Here is a 23,816-nt window from a genome sequence, read left to right on the forward strand (position 1 = left end):
ATAATGTACATTGTAACAGCAGCTTCACTACAACAGAAATAGCAGGAGATTTGAAGTCTATTTATCTGGTTGTGTGAACTTTGACAAGGGTCTTAACGTTTCTGAGGTCCTGTTTTCTTATCTGAAAATGCAGATAACAACAATGTTGACCTCATACAGTTAAGGTAAGGATTACACAAGATAATGTAAAGTGTCTATGGCCTGGCACACATCAATGATATTATTATGTGTTTGGAAAATTATTATTGTTAATCTTTCTCTTCCACCACATCTTCCACCCCAGCCTGCCCATCCTCTTTCCAACCCTGATTTGCAGTCAATGTTCTAGATCACCATGAGCAAGTCATTTCACTTCTCTATGCCTCCATTTCCTTACCTGTAAACTGGGTATAAAATAATCTGTTCTGCCCACCTGCTTCAGGGGCCTTTTAGAAGAAAATGGAGATAGAAGGAATTTGCAGACTAGAAAGTGCTACCACAGGTCACTTGCTCCTATTGGCTAGGTTTGGCTCCTGAAAGTCATGCAGGCCAAAGTCTAGGAATTATCCAGAAGAGGAACACAGTCAGTAGGGCCCAGAGCCCAGTCAGGGTGGGGGCAGTGGGGAGCTAGCAGCTTGCCCACAGCATCCTCCAAAAGTCTTGCACAAAGTTCTCTTCTCTGCAGGGTTTCCATCTGCTCTAAACAGAAACTGAGAACAAAGGAAGCCCATTTGCTAGGCACAACCCCAGCCCTCAAGCAGACCAGAAAATAGCACTAGAGCTGACTGAGCCAGTTTTCTTGATGATCTAAGGAAGATCTTAGGAGGTTCCCTCCACCAATGGCCCTCTCTAGTATTGCAAAGGACTCCCCAGGAGGTCACAGTGAAGGTAGCTATCAGTCACAGCAGAACAGGAAGAGGTGCAATACATCAGTCATGTCGGGTACCACAAAAAGAACTCCCCCCAAGGCCAACTGAGTTAGAATCAGTGTGGGAAGTGCTGGACTTATGTAGTTGACAAAGTTCCATTGGTCACTCTGAGGTAGCCCAATCTTCTGTCTTGCATACGGAAACTAGTCTAGTCAAATCTATGCCCATGCCACCCGCATATTATTGTTGGGGAAACTGAGACTCAGAAGGAGAAGGGATTTGCCCAAGTCCTCATAGATTAATGAGGGGCAAAGATTAGGGCAGAAGGCCCAGCCTCCCTGACTCCATGACTCCCGTGAATTTCCAATGGATGTAATAAGGCCTTCCCAGAAACTCTTGCTCCAAAAGCTCCCTGAGCAGCTACAACACTCTTCTTCCTTTCATGAGCAGCCCAGGGCGGACAATTCCATTTCTATACATTATCAACTTCCCTCCCAGGATGTTCTCTTTTCTCTCTTGGAATTTGCTTCTATTTTGGCTTTGCTTGATTCACGAGGTCCTGAGGGCCATCAAGCTTATTATCTAGTCTGAAAAGGGGCCCCAGGGAGCCTAGCAACACTATCCACTGCACATTCAAGCAGCTGCTATTTCAGGCCTTCTGGCTTGTACATGGCAATTGGGCAGAACTCAAGGAAGCCCATCAACAGGTGCCAGATGCCCTTGCTTACCAGGAGCCAGTGGTAAGAGTTTGGATTAGAGAAACCTGAGCCATTAGCACAATCACCTTCTCCTGTTTGATGGCACAGGTAGGCCTTTATGTGGGTAATAGAAAAGGGAAGGTGATTACTGCCTAGGCTTGGACAGGCCTGGATATCACGATATGACACAGGTGACTGAGCTGTTGCTGTGACATCTGTTGACCCAGGTGACATCTGTTGCTGGTGCCAACAGATGAGCTGCCTTGCAATAAGGGGCAGAAGCCACATGCTCCCCAATCATTCCCACAGCTGAATAGGTGGGGCAGTCAGCTGCCTGGCCAGCATCTCTGCCCACAGGCCTGGGTAAAGGATGCTATTCCTTTCAGGTTGGTCTGAGAGTCCCACCATTAGATGCATCCTTTTGCTGGAGCCATCAGTAGGAGGTCCACACCTCTGCCTCCTGGCTGGTGGGGAAGCCAGCACACTTACATGAACTGAGGCTAATTTCAGAAGTGCTAGCCAGCCCCCAGGCAGGTCTCAGGGCATGCATGGTGTGATGGGGAGCAACACATCATCAGACTGAGATGCAGGGAATGGCTTGGATGAACTGAAGTTTCCTCTACTTTCAGTTTCAGCTCTGGCTTCTGTTCCCCCTACTTGTTGACTCCCACACACCCCCTTGCTTTTTTTCATTTCCCTTCAAGGGCAAACCCAACAACCATGGGTCACAGGCATGTTGCTGTGGAACAAACCACAAGAATGCACTTTAGTGACTGGGGGTCCCTCTTGAACCCAGTTTATTAGCATTCAGCAAAAGAAATATTTGTTACAAACAGGCAGTGCATCAAGATATCCAGATGTCAATGAGAACTAGGATTGGAGAGATCACAATCCAGGCAATTCCATGATGTCTCAGGGATAGGGAAGGGGAAGTTAGGGCACATCCAGGGGCCATGCTCCCCTTTTTGCACTGGGAGAGAAAGAACTCTTACACCTGGGGTGAGGATGTACTGCAGTTTCTAATTTCTTCCCTTTGTCCCCCAGCCGTTTTATTTAACATGACCTAAATATACATTCCTGGTTTCTTCCCCCCCCCCCCACCCCATATACATCAGGGAAAATAAGCACCAATAGTAACAAGAATAATAATTAAAGCCCTGCCTCTCAGTAGGCCCAACCCTCACACATATACACACCATGTGGATTTTCTTCTTTGGAGTGACTATAGGATGGAAAAGTAGGGATCAGGCCAGCAAGCCATCACCCTAACAGTCACTATTCCCCAAAGTCCCATCCATGTGTGAGCTGGAGCAGGGCAGGGGAGTAAGAATGGCGGCAGAGGAAGAGATTCCCCCAAAGCAGCAAGAGGGGTCAAGGAATTCCCCAACGTCTCTTCTGGGTGAATATCACAATCAACTGAGCTCCTGGAAAGTCCCATGTAAGGGTTTCCTCAATGAGATGGTCAATTCCTGATGATTCAAGCATCACTTCCATCCATCTCCCCCAGCTTCTTGGGGAGAGGGGGAATAGTTGAAACCCCCTGCCCTCCTCACTGGGCGGAGAATGTCCCCAAAATGCTCCTTTGGAGAAACTCAACACGACAAATAGCAAAACGTGGGCACTCTGGTTTCAAAACTAGAGCACAAAACATAAAGAGGAAAGAGAGACAGAAGGTCTATACACGGGTAAGGGCAAGGTCTGAAAGAAAAAAATAAACCATAAACAACAAACTGTCTACCAGGTTCCACATGCCTGAGTCACCTGGCATTTGTCTTAGTACCTGGGCATCTTCTGCTGTCCCTATCATGGAGGGAGGGTATGGACAGTACGATACATCAGGGATGGGGAGAGGGGAAAGAGCGAGAGTCCTGGGCAATTGAGATGCCAGCCCTCTGCACAAGCAGCAATTTTTGTGTCATCTTCGTTTTGTCTAAAACTGTAAACAGCACCGCTTAAAAATAAAATATATCAGAAAAGAACAATTGATAAACATTGTTTTCCATGAATATAAAATGCAAACAATACAAAAATAGATAATTGACTTTTGATATATATATATATATATATATATATTAAAAACAACTTGGATGCAACATACACATGGGTAAACTTGAAGTCTCCCTGCTAACCCCCCTATGCCTCCCTCTAGCTATTGGGCCCAGGGGCCGAGGGTAGGTGGGGTGGTAGCACTGGCAAGGGTGGGAAAGTCACTGGCAGCAGGATGAGGGGAATGCACCCTGGGTGTGGGAAGCTACTTCCCTCCTTGGTACAGTACTGAGGGAGAAAGACTGGTTTTGACCAAAGCCTTTGGCCCAGGAGGCTCATGGACTGGTGCCCAAGCTGAGTCCAGACGATTGGGGCAGGCCCTAACTGAGCCCCAAGGCAGGACTTCCTTGAAGGTGTTAAAGCACTAAGAAACTGACAGCCCTGGGAGAGACCTTCTAGGTGGCCTTCTCTATCCAGTCACTGGTCCCCTGAAGACCAGTCTCATTTGAGAATTCTCAGGATCAGAGCTGACACTACATAAGCCTGCTTGCTGGGTAGCAAGATAAGAGCAGTCACCTTCTCTCAAGTCATATCTTCCCTTGAAGTCATATCCAAAAGCATTATCCCATGACCTTGCAGTGCAGAAATGGTGTTCATTTGTGGACTTTACATCTACACATTTAGTAGTCCGGGACATATTTGGTGTTAGCTAAGCAAACACTGGCATATGCTTGGGGAGAGGCCTGGAGCTTGACTGGCTCTCCCAGTGTCACCCTGTTCTGTCATCATGAGTCCCCAGCCAGTCTTCCTTCCTCTTCTAGGCTGCAGCTGGGATTCAGCCATGAACTGCTTGGATCTAGAGTGAGACTCAGAGGAGCCTGCTTCTGCAGCCATGCACCCTGACTGCCTTACTTTTGCTGGTGAGGATCCTGTCTCTGGGCTGGCCGGGACAGTGAAAGGACTTGCAGGCAACAATGTTCAAACCATGAGCTGATGCTCAGTCCTAAAACTTACTGTGATATGCGACCTTCCAAAGCCCAGCAAAGTATGTCAAGGCTATGACTGCCCCCTGCAGAGGTGGCACCTCTTGCTGCCCTCTTGTTACAGACGGCAGCTCTCAGCCCTTGGCCAAAGGCTGACAACCTACTTTTTCTCTTCTCAGATAGACTCAGCAGGCTCTGGAGGTTGATGATGGCTCTACTACCTGCTGTGGCTGGCACAGTCCACATATAAACAGCAGCTTAGGCTGCCATGAAGGACAAGCAGAGGCAGAAGAGGCAAGTGGTGGGTTTTCCCCTGTTGTAAAGGCATTTGGTGAGTGTTTCCTGCCTGCCAAACAGCCAGGCCAATTTCAGCCCCACTCTCATAGGTCAGCTTTGGTGAGAGGCCAGAATTTGGGCACTTCTCTCCTGGAATGCTGTGCTAGAGGTGAGGAGGGCCTTCCTCACCCTCTTTGATTCTCCAGCTCCATGACTAATGCATTTCTTCACAATGCAGACAAAGTCAGCCTGGAGAGATGGTCTGGGTCCCTTGAGTGTTGGTGTCAGTGACATGCAAATTCATGTGGTGCTTCCAGGGGTACAGCTTCTACCATCCAGGTTTGCTCTTGGTGGTGAGGGGCACTGGGCCAACCCCAATCTGAGAAATGGTGACAAAGACCAGCACAGACACATCCCTTGTCCAGGTGGCGGTTTGCCCACAGTCATCTTGACTTGGGGGGCCAACAGCATCTGTTCCTAAGCTAAGTTGCCATATCTTGGGAATAGCAAGAGCCCTGTTTACCACTTCTCTTAACTGGCATGGAGATGGGTGGGGGATAGGGACAGGGTCACGGGAGCAAGGATCATAATTTGGGTCAACATATCCAGGTAAAAAATGTTCCATAACCATTTCCAATAAAGAAATTTAAAAGGACCCCTCTCATGTTGGTGATTAATGAGGTAGAGCCTAGCAAGATTAGCCTGTTGCGATGTTTTCCTGACAGCAACTCTTCCCCACAAATATTTCCAAGCTAGTTTAACATGAAAACTGTGTGAATGCAGAAGGGAGGGTGCCATTCATTCCATAAAGGGCTGCAATTACCACACAAATCAGTCCTTCAGCTTGGCAGAGTAAGGGCAGGTCACAGTCTTTTCTCTCAAGAAGCACGGTCCTTTGATGATGCTAAGAACTTGGCTAATTGGAAAATGAAAGGTCTTTAGAGAGCCTGGAACAGCAGCCTAAATGCCCTTGGTGTCCTGTCTCTTGGGAATGCTAGCATGGAGCCTCTTTACTGAATCCAGTGAAGGGGTAGGCAAGGCTTAAGGAAGTTTTTGTCTTTAAGGGGGAAGAAATTTTCCCAAAAGAAGCTGAGTTGCCATGAGCTCTGCAATGTATGAAATCCTCTCTCCTGATGGCTGGACAAATGAACCTCCTTTTTCTATCCTCTTGCAACCTGCAAAAACCCCAGCCCCTACAGCCAAACCTAATTTAGGCCGCTTCTCTTCCTGTATATCAATTAAAAGAATGTGTTCCTTGTAATGAGATAATAAAAATTTCCTTTGGAGGAAAAAAGAACCAAAATTCAAAAGCATCTGCAATTCAGGCAGTTACAAGCTTGAAGAAACAAAGAAGGAAAAAATCCTATCATTCCAGAGCTCAAGACTTATGGCAGTGTCTACAATAGAACGCTATTTTGTCTTCTGTTTGCAACGAGATTAATTTGATCACTCCATTAAGGGAATTAACGTTTTTGTCTTCAACCCAAGCTGTAGCAGGCCAGGATAAAAGGCCCTCATCTGGTTATGATGCCAAAGTCCACAGCAATAGGCAGTGAGACACATGCTACTTGATCCTCTCTGAGGACAGCTAGCTGGGGCTAATAGATTATATCATCTGATGTAATGGTGGCAGCTATGCCAAGACCAAAGGAAGTAGGGGTAGGGGGATCTGTACCGTAATTTCACATTGCTAACAGCAAACAAGCTCCCTGTCCCCAAGTGGGAGGCAGTGTAGATGCGGCTGCTCATCAGTGGTTCATCATTCACTGGGTGGAGAAGTTGCGGAGGGTGCTAAGGGTTCAGTCTGTGTCAAGGATGCATGCTATATATATATATAAAATCACTACCTTGGCAACTGGAATAGGCACAAAATTACAGCATCCCAAACCCTGCACGGGTCACAAGAAAAAAACCCAAAAGCGAAAATTGAAGCACAGCAGCAGCAGCAGCAATCTCCCAGGGCAGATGTACTTGAGCTGAATGTGGCCACAGATGGCAGACAAGGGAAGTGGGGGAAAAAAAAGGTGAAAACTCATAGGAGCTTTCCTTGGCCAAAAGGATTTTCAAGTTAAACAGCAACCCCCACCCCCCACCCCTCTGCCCAACCCTGATCCCCATTCACATGCTCAGGCCCCACGCCCCCCACTCCAGAACTGATGATGACTACTCAGCTAGGTTTCCATTCATGGCAGTGGAGGAGTAGCTGGTGGGGAGAGAGGCACCTTGCTCAGCCCTCTCCTTTGACAGGTCAAGGCTGGAAGCCCCATAGTGAATGGGCTGAGGCTCTGGGGGCTCAGGCCGGACCCTGGGCAGCTGAGGGATGCCATGGGTAATGCCTACAGGCTTGGCCTGGGGCAGAGGGCTGGGGCTGAAGCCTCCAGGAATGGAGGAGCAACTGGGTTCATCAACAGGCAGCAGCACATCTCGAGGCCTGGCCCTCGGACTCTGGGAGGCCTTCCGCTGAAGGTTATAACAAGGGCCCATGGGCAGGGGTAGGTGCGAAGGTCGAGCTAGCTGAGACTTGGCTTCCCCAGGTGCCCTTGGCTCTGGCCCTGATACTGACAGCAACATTGACATGGCGACAGGAGATATGCAACAGACTGCCTGTCCATATAGAGACTGGCTGGAAGGCCCACCCAACTGGCTAGGACTTATTCCTGCAGGGCCTGACCCCACTGCGAGAGGACAGGGAGCCCAGGCAGGCCAGTCGTAGGTCCCTGGAGGTTCAGTATAGAGGGACAGGGGACTGTCTCGGCCCCATTCTTCCTCCTCTTCTTCATCTGAATCTTCTTGCTGAGCCTGAAGCTCATCAGACTCCATGTAGCCCTGGCCCAGGTGAGAATTGGAGAGCTCCAGCTCCAGGGTCTCAGCAGTGTCAAGGGAGCGGCTCCTCCTGTTGAGGGCCATGGCAGCAGGTGGAGGACGAGGGTGCATGCCAGGCAGTCCCAAGTATCGAGGGAGACTGCTCACACCCCAGGGTAGGCCTTGGTAGAATCGGCTGTGGTAGCTGTTGAAGGCGCGTTTCTGGTAGTAGCCCAGTTCAAAAGCTTCCAAGGAGGCTGCAAGGTCTTCATCATTGTGGAACTCAGGATTGTCTTCACACTTGCCTTCCCCATCCCGTTCCACATCAGCAATGTCAAAGGTCACCATGGGGGGCAGCTCAGGGAGGTTTTGAGTGAAGGATGAGTCAGAGTCAGAGCTGCAAGACATGCTGGAGAAGAGGTTCCCATTGCTGGTGAACTCCACAAGGGCCTGAGAGAAACTCACAGTGACATTCCCTTCCTTCTCAACCTCCTCTTCCTCTGGCTCCTCAGGGGGTGAATAAGTAGGGTAAGCCCTCCTGGGAGATCCTCCAAAATTTGCTTCTTGCATGTCTGGCTCAAACATAGCATCACTCTGGAAGAGCTGCATCAGGCAAGTACTTTGATCTTTCTTGGAGCAGGTTCCCTCGAAACGCTTCTCCAAAGGACGGAAGTCCCTCCAGTCTGGCTCACTGCTTGCAGTGGCAGGGAAAGCTGAGGTGGTTCCTCTGTGGGAAGTCTGAGAGGCCCCTGATGCCCCTTCCACCAGGCCCATCACTGATGGCCCTAAAGGCCTCATCTGATACTCCATGATGGGCTTCTCCTGCCGGACTTGGACCTCTCGGACTTGAGCCTCTCGAGCACGGACCTCTCGGCCACAGGCCTCCCTGGCATAGGCCTCTCGAGCTCGGGCCTCTCTGACATAAGCTTCCCGGGTGTGGGCCTCTCGAGCATGGGCCTCCCTGGTGTGAGTTTCTTGGGTGTAGGCCTCCCTGGTGTGAGCCTCTCGGGCACATGCCTCGCGGGCCTCTCGCTGCTCCCGCCGAAGCTCCCAATACAGCAACTGTTTCTGGATGGTCACTAGCCGTTCTTCCTCTGTCTCCATTGCCCCAGGTGGCCGAGAGGAAGAAAAGGGCTCAAAGTTCAAGAAGGGGTCAAACATCTCAGAGCTGTGACCATGGAGGTCATAAAGGCAGTCATCCCCAGGTGGGGAGTTCTCAAGACTATCATCTGGCTCATAGAACTCATAGAGGGCATCGCCACTATAGCTGTCTCGGGGCAAGCAATCCCTGTGGACAATCCCCAGGGCCTCACCTGAATCATCCTCAAGTCCAGGTGTGGTGGAGTCATAATAACCCTCATCACTATTGGGGGCAGACTCTTGCTGATCGCTCTGAGGAGTCAAAAGGTCCCCAGGGCCTAGGCCAGGATAAGACCTAACTGGGTCAAGGAGCATGTAACCAAGGTGGCCTGAGGATGTGGTGGGATGGTAGCCTGGATTTAGAATGGGCCTTGGGTACACCTGGGAACTTGTCCACAGATATTCTAAGTCATCGTCTTCTTCCTCCTTGACTTCCTCTTCTTCCTCCTCTAATTCCACCTCCTCTTCCTCTTCTTCCTCGTCATCATCATCAGCCAAGGCCATCTCCTCGCCCCCTCCTTGGTAGGTCACCAGGCAGGAACTTCGTTTGGTCCCATCTCGGTTGGCCCTCTGGCCTCCAGAGGCCATGCTGTCTGTCATACTGTCCATGTCCTGTTCTGCTATTATGTCACCACAACCTGTCAGTGAGTCAAAACTTTTCAGGGATGTGACATCCCCAAAGAGGAGGCTCAGCTGGTCCCCCACAGGGCCATTGGGTGGATTTACCTCTCCTGACACAACCTTCTCCCCTGTTTCTGGGCTATGGGGCTCCTCTGGGCCACTGGCTTCAGGGGCAGGTTTGGGCTGCAGGAGTGCTGAGGCACAGGCCTCCATGGTTTTTTCTGGATCTTTGCAGGCTGTCTGCTCAGTGGCTGCTGGAGAAGTCTCTGGTACTGAAGAAACTTTTGGCCCAGGGACATCTTGGGATTTGGCATTTTCCTTTCTTGGGGCTTGGAGGTTCTCAGTGTGGGACAGAAGGGCTGAGCTCACATGCTCATGAGGCCTGTCTCTGGCCCCCTCAGGCTCCTTGGCTCTTGGATCACTTTGCTCAGCCCCAGAGACCTTGCTCTTCCGGTGACGGCGGATACTGCTGAAAAAACCTTTCAGGCCTTTTTTTGGCTTGGGCACAAAGGGAGCCTTCTCAGCCCTAGCTTTCTCTGTGGCTCCAGCCACAGACGTCTTGCGTCTGGAGTCTGCTTCCAAAGATCCATGGGCACTCTGAGAGCCGGGAAGTCGGCAGGATGACTCAGGCAAAGGTAAGGAGAGGCCATCTCCTTCACTGACAATGTCTTCAGGGCCATGGACTGCTTCACTCAGGCCATCGTGGGTCTTGCTCTTGCTAAGACCCTTCTTAGAGCTGCCTTTCCCAGAACCTTTGCTTCGTCCCCCTCCAAAGAAACTAGGCAGGGTACAGATGCTCTTCTTGCCACCAAAGAGTTTCATGGCAGTTTTCTTCAGCCTACCTGGGCCAGATGAGGGTTGCTCTGATGCTGGCCCTTCTGTCATCTCAGCTGCCTTGCTCTTGGCTCCTTTCTCTGCCCATTGGTCCTGGGTATCCACAGAGACTGCTGTTCCCTTGGCCTGAGCAGCTTCATCCTTTTGGGTCTCCATGATGGTGGGGACAACTCAGGTATGTTCAGCTGAAAAATGCAGCCTTCTGGCTTCTGGGCACTGTTATAACATCATCAGTCAGGAAGCATCACAGTTGGGGCTGAAGATGAGAGAGACAAAGACAGAGAGACAGTACTGGTGAGCAAGCAACCAGGCTGGGTTTGTTTTCACAGGTGTCTGTGGTTTCAGGCTTGAGTGGAACCAGAAAGTAAGAGAAAATGTAGGGAAAACCTTAATGCACTCCATATGCTTGACTTGCTGGGCCAGCCTCCTCTGGGCCCCAAGGCAGCAAAACCCTACACTGAGCAACAGGCAGCCATCACCCCTACCCCACTTGCTGGGTCCACTCACTTCAGGTCACCTTAAGCTCAGGGGAGCACTGGGCAGGGGGAACTGCAGATATGAAAAAGGCCCATGGTACTACTGGTCATGAGAGGGATTATCAAAGGGGGTGGAGTAGAGAGGCAGGAAAGGCAGAAGGGAAGTCAACTCTTATGACACAGAATTTTTGAAAAGCATCTGGCAAAATAGCCTACTAAGTATTCACTGGGTTCTGCAACATCCAGGCCTCAATTTCACATAAGCCAGGGCTCTCACTGACATTTTGCCTTGGGCTGGGTAGAAAAGTAGACCTGAAGTTTCACCTTCTTCCCCAGGCTCCCTAAATTGCCTGTAGGACCATGCTCATACCTGCAAAAGCTCAGAGTAGAAGCCTTGCATACCCACATTCCAGAGCTGCAATCCAGGATCAGCTAAGATGGCATGGTAGCCTTGGGACAAGGTACTCGCTGGGATTCAGTATCCTCTGTCCAAGACACCTAGAAATACCTCCCTGTCATAGTGGTAATGTGAGGGGTAGGTCTAGGTCAGACTCTCTAGTGATTGTCCTGCTCGGAACAGATTTTAATGTGGCCCTCAGCAACTGAAACCTCCAAGTTCCACTTTAGAACCATGAGGCAGACTGTTTCTTCTCTGCTCCTTTCGTTACTTTGGCCCCCATCTAGCTCCCTATCTAGAAAGGGAACTCCTTGAAGGCACAACTCCACATGATTCATGTCCCTGGTCTGGGAGTTAGGCTCTCAACAGCTATTTAAATAAATAAACCTGGTGCAACAGGGCACTCTACTCAATGCTCTGTGGTGACCTAAATGGGAAGGAAATCCAAAAAAGAGGGGATATATGTATACGTATAGCTGATTCACTTTGCTATACAACAGAAACTAACAAAACATTAGTTTCTATATGCTAACATATAGTAAAGTAACTATACTCCAATAATTTTTTTTAATTAATAAATAAATAAATAAACAAACCTGGTGCAAGACACACCCTTCTGGTCTAAGCTCCCAATCCTCTAAATATCCAAATGTCACAGAGATGGAATAAAAAGAAGAGCTAGCCAGCACCTACCCCAACATATCCCCCTCCCCAACCCCATTGTCTGATGTATTGATTCCAGTGACTACAACTGATTGACAGCTGGATCAGTGACCAGCCTGCTAAAACCCAATGACACTTCCCTGGAAAGTCCCTCACCACTGTCCCCTCTCTGTAGGGTAGCCGCCAGCAGATAAGGAGCTTGGGTAGGGCAGGGAGGCAGAACAGCTGCTGGGAGCCAGAGAGAGAGAAGGAGAGGCAAGCAACACTGTTGTCCTAAGAGCAGCTAGCCAGCACATCAGCCCTGTGATTGGTTGCCACGGTAATAACACTCACACATTCACCTGCAGTGAAACTGAGGATCAGCACTGGAGGTGGAGAGAGCCTGGCAGCTACACTCTGGCCTCTGACCTCTGACCTCATTAGAGGAACCTTGCTGGAGTCCCTGATCTTGTCTAGCAAATATTAACTTTGTGCCTTGTGCCTTGTTTGGCCTGACACTTGAATCATCAATGTGATCCAGGCTTCCATCAGGGGCTCTGCAGAACTGAATATTAAACTAGGAGCAAGATAATGGCTGGTTATCCAGAAAATAAGAGAAAAAAAAAACCTCATCTGATCCCCTCTCTGCAGAGATCTGTATTGCCATTTGCTCAAGTTAGGTTTTTGTTTTTTTGATTCTGTGTGACATACTTTAACATGGCATTGTTCCAGCTCAGCCCTGTAACTGATAGGCCCACAATAGACAGTGCTACCCCTCAAATACACAATCATACACACATACACTCAGAGTCCTCTGCACCAGGGTCGTATGGGAATAAGGGCCCTATCATCTATCTGAATCGCTCATTTTCCAGAGCACAGATGTTTTTACCTCAGCCCAGAAATTACTGACAGTGTTGTCATTATGGTGCTGGGCATTGAGGAGATGGGGTGGCAATAAATGGAGTTATTTGTGAAATTATACTCCCCTCTGTGGAATTCATGAAATGAACCTCTCCAGAACATTTGGTTAAATGATAGTTATTAAGCTCAGTGCTGCCAGAAGGGGAAACCCCAGTCCTTGCTTTTGGGGATCCCCTAGGCTAACAGGTAGAAAAACCTATATATAATAGTCTGAAGGCACAATATGATGCAGGCCTTAGAGAAGAGTCCCCATTATTGCTTAAGCAGAGTGTTGAAGTATCATTCTTCAGACCTTGTGATCATATCCCAGGATAAACTTGAAAGGCAGAAAGATAGCTCCTGGGCTCAGAAAAGCTGCCTTGATAAGGAGGCATTCAATCTGGGCCTTGTTAGACAGGAGTGAGTAAAAACAGCAATTATTTAGGGGAAAGGATGGGCAAGACTAGTCATCAAGGAAGACCAAGGGCTAAGTGAAAAACCTTATGGGCTTACCCATCCTTGTGAATCAAAGGCTTAATTGTCCTACTGGTTTTGGAGCTGGAATTCCTGTGAACAGAAGAATTAGGCAGACTGAATCTCAAAGAGGGCTGCTTTCCAGAACCTTGATGCCTTGGCTTGAGGGTAGTCCCTTTGGGCTTTCTCTTGCCCTTGCTTCTGTGCTCCATTGGAGTAGAGGCCAGCCCACTGCTCTCTACATTATCCCCTTCCCTGTCACAGGGATCTGCAGTATGTTGTGGAAGGAGCCATGGGCCACAGGGCTGTGTTGCATACCATGCCAAGGGACCCTGACCAGGCCAAGGCACTCCTCTGAGCCTTGGGTGCTTGTGAAATGGAGATCAAAATATCTCCTCTATCTACCCCCTCTATCTCCCCAGTCCACTGCAGTAATGTGAGGTTAGATGGGATAATAGACACCAAAAGCACTTTGTAAACTGTAAAGTGCAAAGCAAATGAGAAAGGTTGGCATTACCATTATTTCAGGTCAGATCCCAGTTTCTTAGAAAGTAGTAGACCATGTGTAAAAGGCCACTCATTTGAGAAAGCCATTCACTACAGGAAGTCCAAGGGACTAGCTGCCTTGGCTCATGCTGAGGAAGAGCCAGGTGTGAGGGGATTTTAAAGACATGTTCCTGGATTTATACAAAGTCCTCCATTAAGGGCAGTTTAAAAAGCCCTCTGTGTATGTGGTGGGAGTGGGTGAACTAGGCAAGGTTGTATCCCTGGGAATGAAATTCTCTTCCTCCAGCTTCAGGCTTTCCTCCTAACTAGGCTCAGGGTTATCTTTGCTGGCAAGGACCAGCCTTGAAACTATGCTGTCTCCTACCTCCCTGCCTTGTCCCTCCCAGAGCCATGTACCCCACTCACAGTGTCTCTTCCCTGTATCCCCCTGCAAGACAGTAGGACAGGAGGTGGCAGGAATCACCCATAGCTAGTAGCCCCCTAGCCCAGCCCCACCTAGCCACTTCTGGCCCAGGCCCCTTCTCCATACACCTTACTACCTCACCAGGTCCCAATGCTGTCCTTCCCCAGTGGGCTATGCTGCCGTTACTCGGGGCCACAGAGTACACTGGTCAGGAGAGTGAGGTGGGGCAGAAGGCGAAGGGGACAGCAAAGGGACAGATTCTGCAGCTCCCCCAGGCTGAGGCTGGCTCCCTTCATGGTTCCTGCCAAGAAAGTGGTCCTGCTAAATGCAGAGCCCCTCCACCCTTAGGTTCCTCAACCTGTATGGCTGTCTAAGTTTCAGGTGGACTGGTGGGTGAGGGAACCCTCTAAGGCTACTCTGTGGTCCCTGGCAGGGGCCACTTGCTACAGCTGTTGCTAGCATGGCCAGAATTGGGCTGTGGGCATCCCTTCTCCCAAGGCCAGCCTCAGGCCATTCTCGGACCAGTGAAAGGCTAGGGCAGAGCTAGGGCAGAGCTTCTTCCTTCTCCCCTCCTCTCAAAATACAGGCAGAAGACCAGTCACAAACCTGCCCCAGGAATCCTTCTCCATAAGGAGGTAACAGCTCCACCAAGTCTTAAACATTCTGCTCCCAGCCCTATTTCCTGGGGCCAGCTCAGCCAACTTAGAGAAGGCTGAGTTCAGGGAAGAAGTGTGTGGATTTACGCAGTAGCTCCAGAGGCATGGCCTCAACCAGTCATAGTTTCCCAGACCTCCTCCAAGAAGTTTTCCTGGGAGCAAGCCCACTCTGGGCCCATCCTGCCCTCATGTATGTGGAGGAGGGTGGTCTAAGGAAGGAGTAGTAAGGACAGGAAGCCCAGCCCCCCACTCCCTGAGAGTCAGCCAGTTCTGCACTGTAATCAGCTCTGCCTACCTGGGGGAAATCCAGCAAGTTCTTTCAGTTTCCCCAACTGGTAAATGATGCTATTGAAAGTGCCTACCTCTTAAAGCTATTTTAAGGAAAAAAAACGATGTATATAAAGTACCAAATAAAATGCATTATATAACAGAGGCTCAAAAACATGGCGACTAGTTTTATATGTATTTTATTCAAACTATAGTTGGACAGTTTCTAGCAGCAAAACTACCTCAGTCAGGGTTGACTAAAGTGCTCCCCAGTGCTCTAAGGGTATGTCACCAAACCTCCTTGGGCATCAGTTTACCCAAATGGTAAATGAGAGTGACTGTGCAGTTATCTCACAGGAGGCTTTACTTGTTCTTTTAGCCAAACTTTGACATTCAGGAACTCAAAATGTTGCCTCAAATCAGCTACTGGCTAACAGCTCTGGATTACCTGGGAATTTCAGGTAGCCAGGTTCTCTAGCCCAAGCCAGAAAGGTCAACAATTCAAACTCAGCTAAAGTACCAGCATCAAAGGAAATGCAAATCAACGGATGTCCTTTATCCACTCACGGTACTTACCAGCTTACAAAGTGTTCCCTACTTCCTCACTCCCCATTTCTCCTTCCCAGAAATCCATTAATCAGGCCTGGTAGGGGATGGTAACTCCTTGTCACAGAAAAGGAAACTGCCTAGGCTTGGGAAAAGACTTGCCTAAGGTCACACAGTGGGATGATGACAGAGCCACACCAGTTTCCAGGCCTCTTTGAGTCCCAATTCTATGCCATTCTGCTGTACTATTCTGGCCCCTAATCAAAGGAAGAAGACTGAGAGTAAGGACTGTGCAGGTTCCCCTCACACCTGCAAGAGCCATCATCTCCCCCTCCCATCACACTCCTGTCCCAACCCAGCTGAGCCTTCTCTGAAGCATTTCCAGTCCTCACTGGCTGCCACTATTTTGGCTCCACCTAGCACATTCCAGAAAGCCTGCTGACTTCAGAATCCAAGAGCTGCTAACCCAGCCTGTGGCTGTTCTCCTCATCAGCAACCCCATCATCACTACTCCCAAACCGTGGAATATGTTCCTCTACTCCTCTTTTCCTTGGGAGATAAGTTTGAGGGGCCAAAAAAAAAAGGTCCAAACAGAAACCTGCCAGTGGGGACAAAGATAAAGGTAAAGATAAAACGGGGACAAAGAATTTGAGCTATTATTTAAGGAAAATGATCTTTGAGATTTGGAATTTGAATCAACCATTTCTAAAGCCCACAGCCAAAGTCTACTCTCAAAACCATTTTTTTCAGGACCTGAAGGAAGGGCTGTCTAGCTTGGTATTCTTTGGTGGAGCTGTAAAAGCTGCTGGCAGAGCCCCACCCAAGCTATCCCTGAAACCACTCCTCTCCTAATGTGCAGGCTTCCTGAGGGGCACCTCTTCTCAAGGGGGCATCCCACCAACTCTAGATGCAGCACAGACCCCAAACTGGGCCCTCTAGCCCCTGCTCCTATTCCCCCACCACTAGTCTGTTAAATGAATTAACATACTCAGCCTTGGGCAATTCATTCTGGCAGGCCTCAGTCTGCCTTTTCATTTCTCTCAATGCACCCTCCTTCATCTTATACAGTAGTCACCATATCTAGCACAGAGCAGGAGCTCAAACAACGTTGGTTCAACTGAATTCTAATTTAGCTGGAGTTTGTCAGCCCAGAACTAAAATGCCAGCTTCATCTCTTTCAGGCTGTGGGATATGAGAAAGTGGCCTAACCTTTCTGAAACTCAAACGCCTTATCTATAAAATGAAGAAAATGCTACCTACCATCTAGAATTGCAGTAAGGATTAGAGATGATAAATGTAAAAGACAGATTATTTGCCATGTACCAAGCAGATGTTCAATAACGTGCCCTTGTGATGGGGCCTCTTGCAGCTACCTTCTCCACTCCAGCTCGTCAGATTCCCCCCCACTCCTCCCGGTCCTATGAGGATGACAAAAGCGTCTTAGCAGAGTTTCCTCTGGTTCCTCCCTGCCATGACACTGAAATCCCACCCCGTGTCTCCCCACTTCCATCTCATCCATCCTGCACACCCTTGCCAGATTCATTTTCTTACAATCCTGATTTCAGCACATCACTCCTCTACTTACCAAATATTCCGCATTGCCTACAGGATCAAGGCCAAACCCCTTTGCCTGACTTTCAAGACTTGCTCTCTGCATGCCCTTTGCAGGTTTCCTAGGCTCATTTCTCTGCCCCTTAGCTTCAGCCTCAAATATACAGGGGCTTCTCCAGTCTGGGAGGTGTGGTCACCCAGACACTGCCTCTCCCTAGAAACAGGCCTTCCTGGTGAATGTTCTTGATGCTCTGTCTTTCTCCTCAGGCTGCTGAGGCTGCCTACCCAACTTGCCTGGAACGGTGGGGGCTCTGGGAGCCACCTACTTGCCACTACCCTCTCAGGCTCCCAACCCCCTTAGAGAGGAATGTATCCAAGGAAGGTGTCATGCCTGCATCATAAGGCTTCCACTATGTCAGTACTAACCCAGCAAGGGTGAGATCAAAGACAGGCACTACCTCCTTCCATCCCTGTTCAGATGAAGAACAAGAGAGGAGTTAACCCCAGGGAAACAGATGTGACAAGGAAGCCGAGGAAAGCCTGCAGAGGAGCAGCTGGGTGGAGTGAACAATAGAGACTCCTGACTTTCCTATGTATCCACCCCTCTGTATGCACCATACCCTATGTGAGAGACCAGGTAAGGAAACTGAGGTTTGGCGGAGGGGGCAGGGAATCAGGATCAGTGTGCTTAGAGAAAGAAGCCTAGAATTGGGGGGCAGGAGCTTTGTGCTCTCATGTAACCTTGGGCAAATAAATCCCTTCCCTGTTCTGGGCCTCTGTTTTCCCATGTAGAAATGGGAGATTGGACCGGGGATCTGCTTCCCCCAGGATGCATGAGAAGCTGGGGAAAAGGGCGGTCCTGTGTCCAGTTTTCTAGTGGCTGCTGAGTCAGGAGGCATGTTGAGGGAATGGGATGTTGGGTATCTTAGGCTTCACTGGGAGGCCTGGACGCCTAGCTGGTTGGGTCCACTGCAGAACAGAGGTGTACTGTGGCCCAGCCTCACTCCTCAAGCCTCTCACTTCTACCCCCTACAAGCCCACCCAGCATTTTACTCTTTCTGAATGCAGGAGGCCTAGCCTATGAATATTTCATACATATACAGAGAGGAGGGGGACCACAACTGTCTGGGCCTAGCCCTCTCTCTCCGGAAGGAGCTGCAGCCCCCCGAAAGGGAGGGCTGAGGAGTACTGGCTAGAGAAGAGGGGTTAGTATCTGCTTCGAAACCCAGCAAGGGGAAAAAAAACCCTGTAGGAGATGAGAGCAATGAACGCTCTGCAGCAAGAAATGTAGATCAAAAGGTTGCAAAGTTCCCCCACCCCCACCCCCTGCAGCACCACCATGGCTGCCTCTGACTCCACCAAGCTCCCTTGGGCCATTTCCTCCATTGTTCATATTATCTCCTAATCCCAAAAGGGGAGGTGCAGGGGAGCAATGCACCCTCACTCGGCTGGCACCTGCATCTCTGCAGTGGTTCTGGTTTCCCTGCCTGCCTTGCTCGCGATATACTTACACACGCACAGGTTTGAAAAATAGACCAAGGAGAGGTGAAAAGACTGTGATTATTTAATTCAGAGAACAGAAGTTGGAGGTGGAAGAGATGGTTTAATGCCCATGAAATCTCCAATGAATTGTTAAGCAGAAGAGCAATGGTGGCCAGCTGCTCTCAACCCCACCCCCCAACACACACACACACACACACACAGTTGGTTTAAGCATAGCATGAGAGGCTCAGGTTAGATCTGAGAAAGAACTTCCTGGCAATGAGATGGGTAACTCAGGAATGAATGACACAGGAAGGCTATGAAACGCCTCCTCCGAGGGCTTTACTTTTATCACCTAGTCTATCTGCCAGGTCAGGATTTGAGGCAGGGGCACTGATGAAATAACACTGGGCATGCCCTCTTATAGCCCATCTGTAAATGAGGGGGCTGGAAGCCCTTCTCCCTCTTTGATTCTACAAGCAAGCCAGACTTGTTGCTATTTCTCTCATTCCCTTCATCCCCTGGTTCAGAGATTGTAAATGTAACAGTTCTTGAGGAATTTTTAAAACCTCCACTATACTAGGAGAGAATCACTGGACTGCCAACTTCTTTCAATTACCTCCCTTCCTGAAACTTTCAGCCACTGACAGGCTGTAGACCAAGACTAAAACGCAAGAGACATGCCAGGGGAGGAGTTCCTAGCAAGCTAACTTAGCATCCCTTCACTCTTGATGAATGGGTGAGGTAAGATGAGGGGTTAGTTAATGCAATTTGTGCTGATTTGTGTTGAATGGAGGCTGCTGGAGACAGTGGGATACAGTGGAGTCACTGCACAGGAGGCAGCAGCCTCTCCCTAAATGCTGTGTGACGTTAAGCAAGTCCCTGCTGCTTTCCAATGCCTCAGGATTCCCATCTGTAAACATAGGTGTCCAAACTGGTGCTCCGTGAAGGCCTGTCCAGCTGGGAGAAAAAGGATCAGCAGAGGCCTGAGGGACACTTAGCCTCCACCATGTTGGTATGTAGGCTCCAGGCTCCCTCCTTTCCCCCAACCCCCTGCAAGGCCAAAGAGAGGCTGACAAGATACAGTTTCCCTCTAGAGATAGCCTGCCCCCCAGTTCTTTCAGATCCAAAGGTGGCCTCTTACCTGCCCAATTTATGGTGCTCTTCCTATCCCTTTCTAAGACCCCATTCTAAAACCCTTTCTAAAATCCCATTTTATTGTGGCATGTCTGCACACCAAAAATATCAAAACCTCCCAATTCCCCATTCTTTGATGGCCCCTTCCTCCATTCCCCCAAGATCAGATCCTCATTCCACAACCTGGCATTTGGGAACACCACCACCACTGGGCCCCAACCTCCTCTCTACCTTACAGTATCAACCAGAAAAGACTGTCACTGCACTCAGCCTGCTTGCAAGCCACCCGCTCCTACTCGTAATTTTGCTTATACCACTATCCTTTGCCTAACCAAACCCCTCTAATTTCTGGAGGCTTCCCAGGACAATTCCCCTGTATATACAGATCTCTCATCTCTCTCCATAGTAGTTTGCCTCTAGACTCATGAATCAGCAACCAAAGGTAGTGTAGTCTGGGGACTGGGCAGTCCAGGTCCTGAGCTTATTGAAGGGAGACATCATGATTTATTTACTTTTAATTTTAGATGTAACCCACCCCCTTCTCAATCTTCATTAAGTATACTCAATAAATATCTGAGCCTTCAGTATCATTTTTCTAATCATTTTCATATGAACCAGGACAAGTGCCAGTGGAGAGGTAAAGGTCTCCAAAGCTTTACAGACGGCAAGTCCTTCCGGAGCATTCATTAACTGCTATGCATTGCTAGGCTTTGAGGGGATTGTGGCTGAGATCCAGGTTTCCTTTACCCCCCTGAGAGGTTCCAAAAGAACCCAAACATCCATGATATCAGGGAGACAAAGTAGAGGCAGGGAAACTCAATTATTATTTGTCTCCTATTATAATTTAAGCCCCAAAATGCCCAAGGGATGCAGGCAGCCTGGAGGAGTTCTGAGTTCTGAGAAAGAAGAGGTCATCATGGACTGCAAGAGACAGGCAGGAAAGGCACTAAGGAGATAGGCCCAGAGCTGAGAGGGAAGAGAATTTGGACAGTGCAGGGTGAGTGGGTTTGGGTGTGGGGAGGGAGTTATATAGGGCAGGTATGTTAGATGGCTGTTGGTTTGAGGCAGTGCAGAGGACATGTCCAGCTCTGGGCCGGGGATGCGCAGCTGCAAGTAGGGGGACTGTACTGGTGCTTGGTCAAAGTGAGAGGAGGTGACTGTAGTGTAGTATCTGCAGTCCTGGCTAGTGTCACAAAGGTCCCCAGCTAGCCTTCCCTTAAGTGAGTGATTTATTGGATCTCACTGTCTCCTCTCAAAGGTGCCTAGGCTTTGCCTGGGCCCTGCAGCCCACAGAGTTCTCCACCCTCAGAGGTGGGTCAAATGTCCAAGAAGAGCCTTTCAAGCCCCTAGGTAGCTCCCTCCCTCTTGTTCCTCAGAAAGGCCTAGAGTCTATTGCCAGAGGCACACAGCAGTGGATGGGGCCGAATGAGCGGAGCTGCACTCGGGGAGGGGGCTCTGCTGGAATCCCCAAGGGGTGGGGTGCAGAGTCCAACAGCGCAGCACCCTCCACCCAGCCCAGATGAATGCAGCAGGCAGGCAAAGCTGCAGAGGGAGATGTTAGTGTGTGAGGGGCAAAGGCTCACCTTGACCCCGCGGCCCGTGCCAAGACAAGTCTGGCCAAACCGAGGCCGGCTCTGCGGAGCCAGTCCAGCTGCCGCCTGGGCTGTGGCGCGCCTGGAGGGCACAAACCCTCACCACCGGAAAGCCTAGGCAAAGTCCAGCGGTCACCAGTGTCAAAGGTGTCTGCAGCAGACAATGACAGCAGCCTGGCAGCCTGGGTATTTTAAGTAACTGCGAAGTTGGAGGGTTTGGCTGCCTCTCTAGCTCCCTCACACACACCCAAACGGTTCGTTCCCTACTACAATAATTGCTCCCTCGGCCTCTGGCACAGAACACCCTCCCCCCCCACATACACACACACACCCCACCATGCTTATCGCTATTTTTAAACCGTTGACTGGAGAGAAAAACGCGGCCAGTGCCCTCCAAGGGGAGAGGAGGCGAGGGGCGGGGGGCGGGGTAGGTGGGGGACACAAAGCGGCCTTGCAACTCTAACCCAAGGACTAGCTTGAGCTGCTGCACTAACGCAAGGTACAGCGAGAGCCGGGTTGCCAGCCCGCCTGCCCGCGGAGGCGGGGGGGGGGGGGGGGGGGGCGCCAGATGCGCCTGGAGGCCCAGGAGCAGGGGGCGCGGCTGTTGGGGCCTCAAGGCCGACGTTCCAAAGGGAAGTGAGCAGACCACAGGCCCAACTGAGTTCCCCCAGGGAGGAGGCAGACAATGTAGATACCCCAATCCACGCCAAAGTAAGTACCCGTCGGGCCCAGCCTAGCGCGCTGGCTTCGTCCCTAGAGGACAGGGAGAGGCAGGAGATGCGCAGGGGAGGGGAGGGGAGGGGAGGGGAGGGGAGGGGCGGGGCGGCAGACGAGCCGCTGGGGTGAGCAATACCCGCGTAACACAGCTGTTCCAGCTAATGTGCTACAACAAAGCTGTAAAGCTCCTGGCCTACAAATGCACCGCTGGGAGTGCTGGTTGGCTGCTCCCCTCCCGAGACCGCAGGGCAGCACGTGCGGGCCCCATCCCCGCCTCCCCCGAGAGCCCCAAGGCATGGCCCAGGATAGCCCGCCGGCCTGCCCACCTCTTCTCCGCCTCTAGCCGCGGTCGCTTGCGCCCAGGGGACACTGCTCTGGCCCTCACCGGACAGTCCTCAAAGCGGGTTTCAAAGGGGAGCGCAGAGCGGTCCGGATGCCGACCAGCCCAGCCCTTAGAGCTCCTCTCCAGGCGGCCAGAGCGGAGCACGCGAGACTGCATTGGACGGCGGGCAGGCGGAGGCTCCTGGCCGCGCGCAATGCTTACCCGGCCCGGTCCGGTTTCCAGCCCGCTTATTGTCTTTTGCGCCTCCCTGGCCGGGGCTGGAACCTTGGCTGCCACGGCTGAGAGTGTCGCCACAGCCACCCCTGCCGCCGCCGCGGCTCCAGTCACCTCCTGCACCGGCTCCCCTACCCCAAGCTCTGGGCAGCTCCCCCATACCCTTCCCCCCGGACTCCACAGCCACAGGGTGGGGCATCGGCGCCCTGATTGGCAGGCGTATGGCCCAATCGCCACGGTGAGAAGGCGTTTCCCGACTCGCCCACTGTTTTCCTTGGTGCGTTTCTCTTTAAATGCAAATAAGCGCGGGCGTGGTGTTGGCAGGGGACGTAGAGGCTGCAGAGCCCCTCGCTGGGACTCCCCACTCCCCCCTCCACGCCGGGCTGGTCGCTGCTTGGCGACACCGCAAGCTCTAGGGGCCGGTCCCGCCCGGATGGGGCTCGCTGGAGCCTTGGAGCTCGGTTTCGATTTTGCATGCGTTCCCATTTCCGTGGCCGCGGTGCAATCGCGCTGCGGCGCCCTGGCCGCCACCCGGCAGTTTATTCCAGAGCAAGAGGCCGGCGGGGGGAGGCGGGGGCGGAGAGGTTGGGGACTACAAAGCCCCTTGGCACCTTGCCGGGCCCATCCTTAGGCATAGAAACAGGGCCCCGGGGCACGCGCCCCTGGGCCGCGCCGAGGGACTCACCTGCCAGGAAAGCGAATTGCAGCGCCCGCGTCCCAGCTTCCTCCGCCTCTTTGGCACGCTGGAGCCTTAAGAGACCATAGAGTCCAGCTTCCACCAGTTACTGAAGGGCCTGCTGCTGCCCAGAGAAGAGAAAGTGCTTCCCCAAGGTCACCTACCCTGCCAGCGACTGGGGCAGATTTGGAGTTCAGAACCCAGGCTCCCAGTCCAGGGCTGCTTTCACTTTTCTCTGTAAAGACCTGTTTTCGTGATTGACCCTCACCCAAATTTCCCAACTTTTACGGAACTTGAGGGGATCCCCAAAGTCTCTAGTGGCCTCCTCAACCTTTTAATGGTGAGCTAGGCTTTGTGCAGTTTCCTGTCCCTGAAAAATATGGATATTTAGAGAAAAATCTTGTCTGGGCCCAGACTGGAGGTCAAAGTTGAAGGTGGAGTGAGGAGGCCTGTACTAGCTTTGCCGCTGATGTGTCAGATGTGGCAGGGGGCCAGCCTTGAACTTCGGTGGTCTCTAACTAGCCTGAGGGCATTAAGTGGCATTGGTGGCTGCCAGGGTCAGGTGAGCAGAGGAAACAAAGAATCCAGTTCTACCACTAGCTCAAGAATATCCAGAAGGCCCAGCCCTAAAACGCTGTGAAAGTCT

At 50.9% G+C, this 23,816-nt stretch overlaps 1 protein-coding gene across 3 annotated transcripts; it reads right to left on the reverse strand.

Annotated features, from left to right (window-relative positions):
• Positions 1-2,310: 2,310 nt before the first annotated feature.
• On the reverse strand, positions 2,311-22,663 carry AMER1 (APC membrane recruitment protein 1). Of its 3 annotated transcripts, none has more exons than XM_019949112.3 (2): positions 22,483-22,663; positions 2,311-10,444 (listed from the first exon to the last, which is right to left on the reverse strand). In XM_019949112.3, the coding sequence occupies exon 2, from the start codon at positions 10,342-10,344 to the stop codon at positions 6,955-6,957; it is 3,390 nt and encodes a 1,129-aa protein (XP_019804671.1). In that variant the 5' UTR covers positions 10,345-10,444; positions 22,483-22,663; the 3' UTR covers positions 2,311-6,954. The 3 variants fall into 3 exon arrangements, with proteins under 3 accessions (XP_019804671.1, XP_073655686.1, XP_073655685.1); XM_073799585.1 differs by lacking the exon at positions 22,483-22,663 and adding an exon at positions 22,265-22,474; XM_073799584.1 differs by lacking the exon at positions 22,483-22,663 and adding an exon at positions 17,045-17,751.
• Positions 22,664-23,816: the final 1,153 nt, after the last annotated feature.

This window comes from Tursiops truncatus, chromosome X (assembly GCF_011762595.2).
Source record: "Tursiops truncatus isolate mTurTru1 chromosome X, mTurTru1.mat.Y, whole genome shotgun sequence".
NCBI lineage: Eukaryota > Metazoa > Chordata > Mammalia > Artiodactyla > Delphinidae > Tursiops > Tursiops truncatus.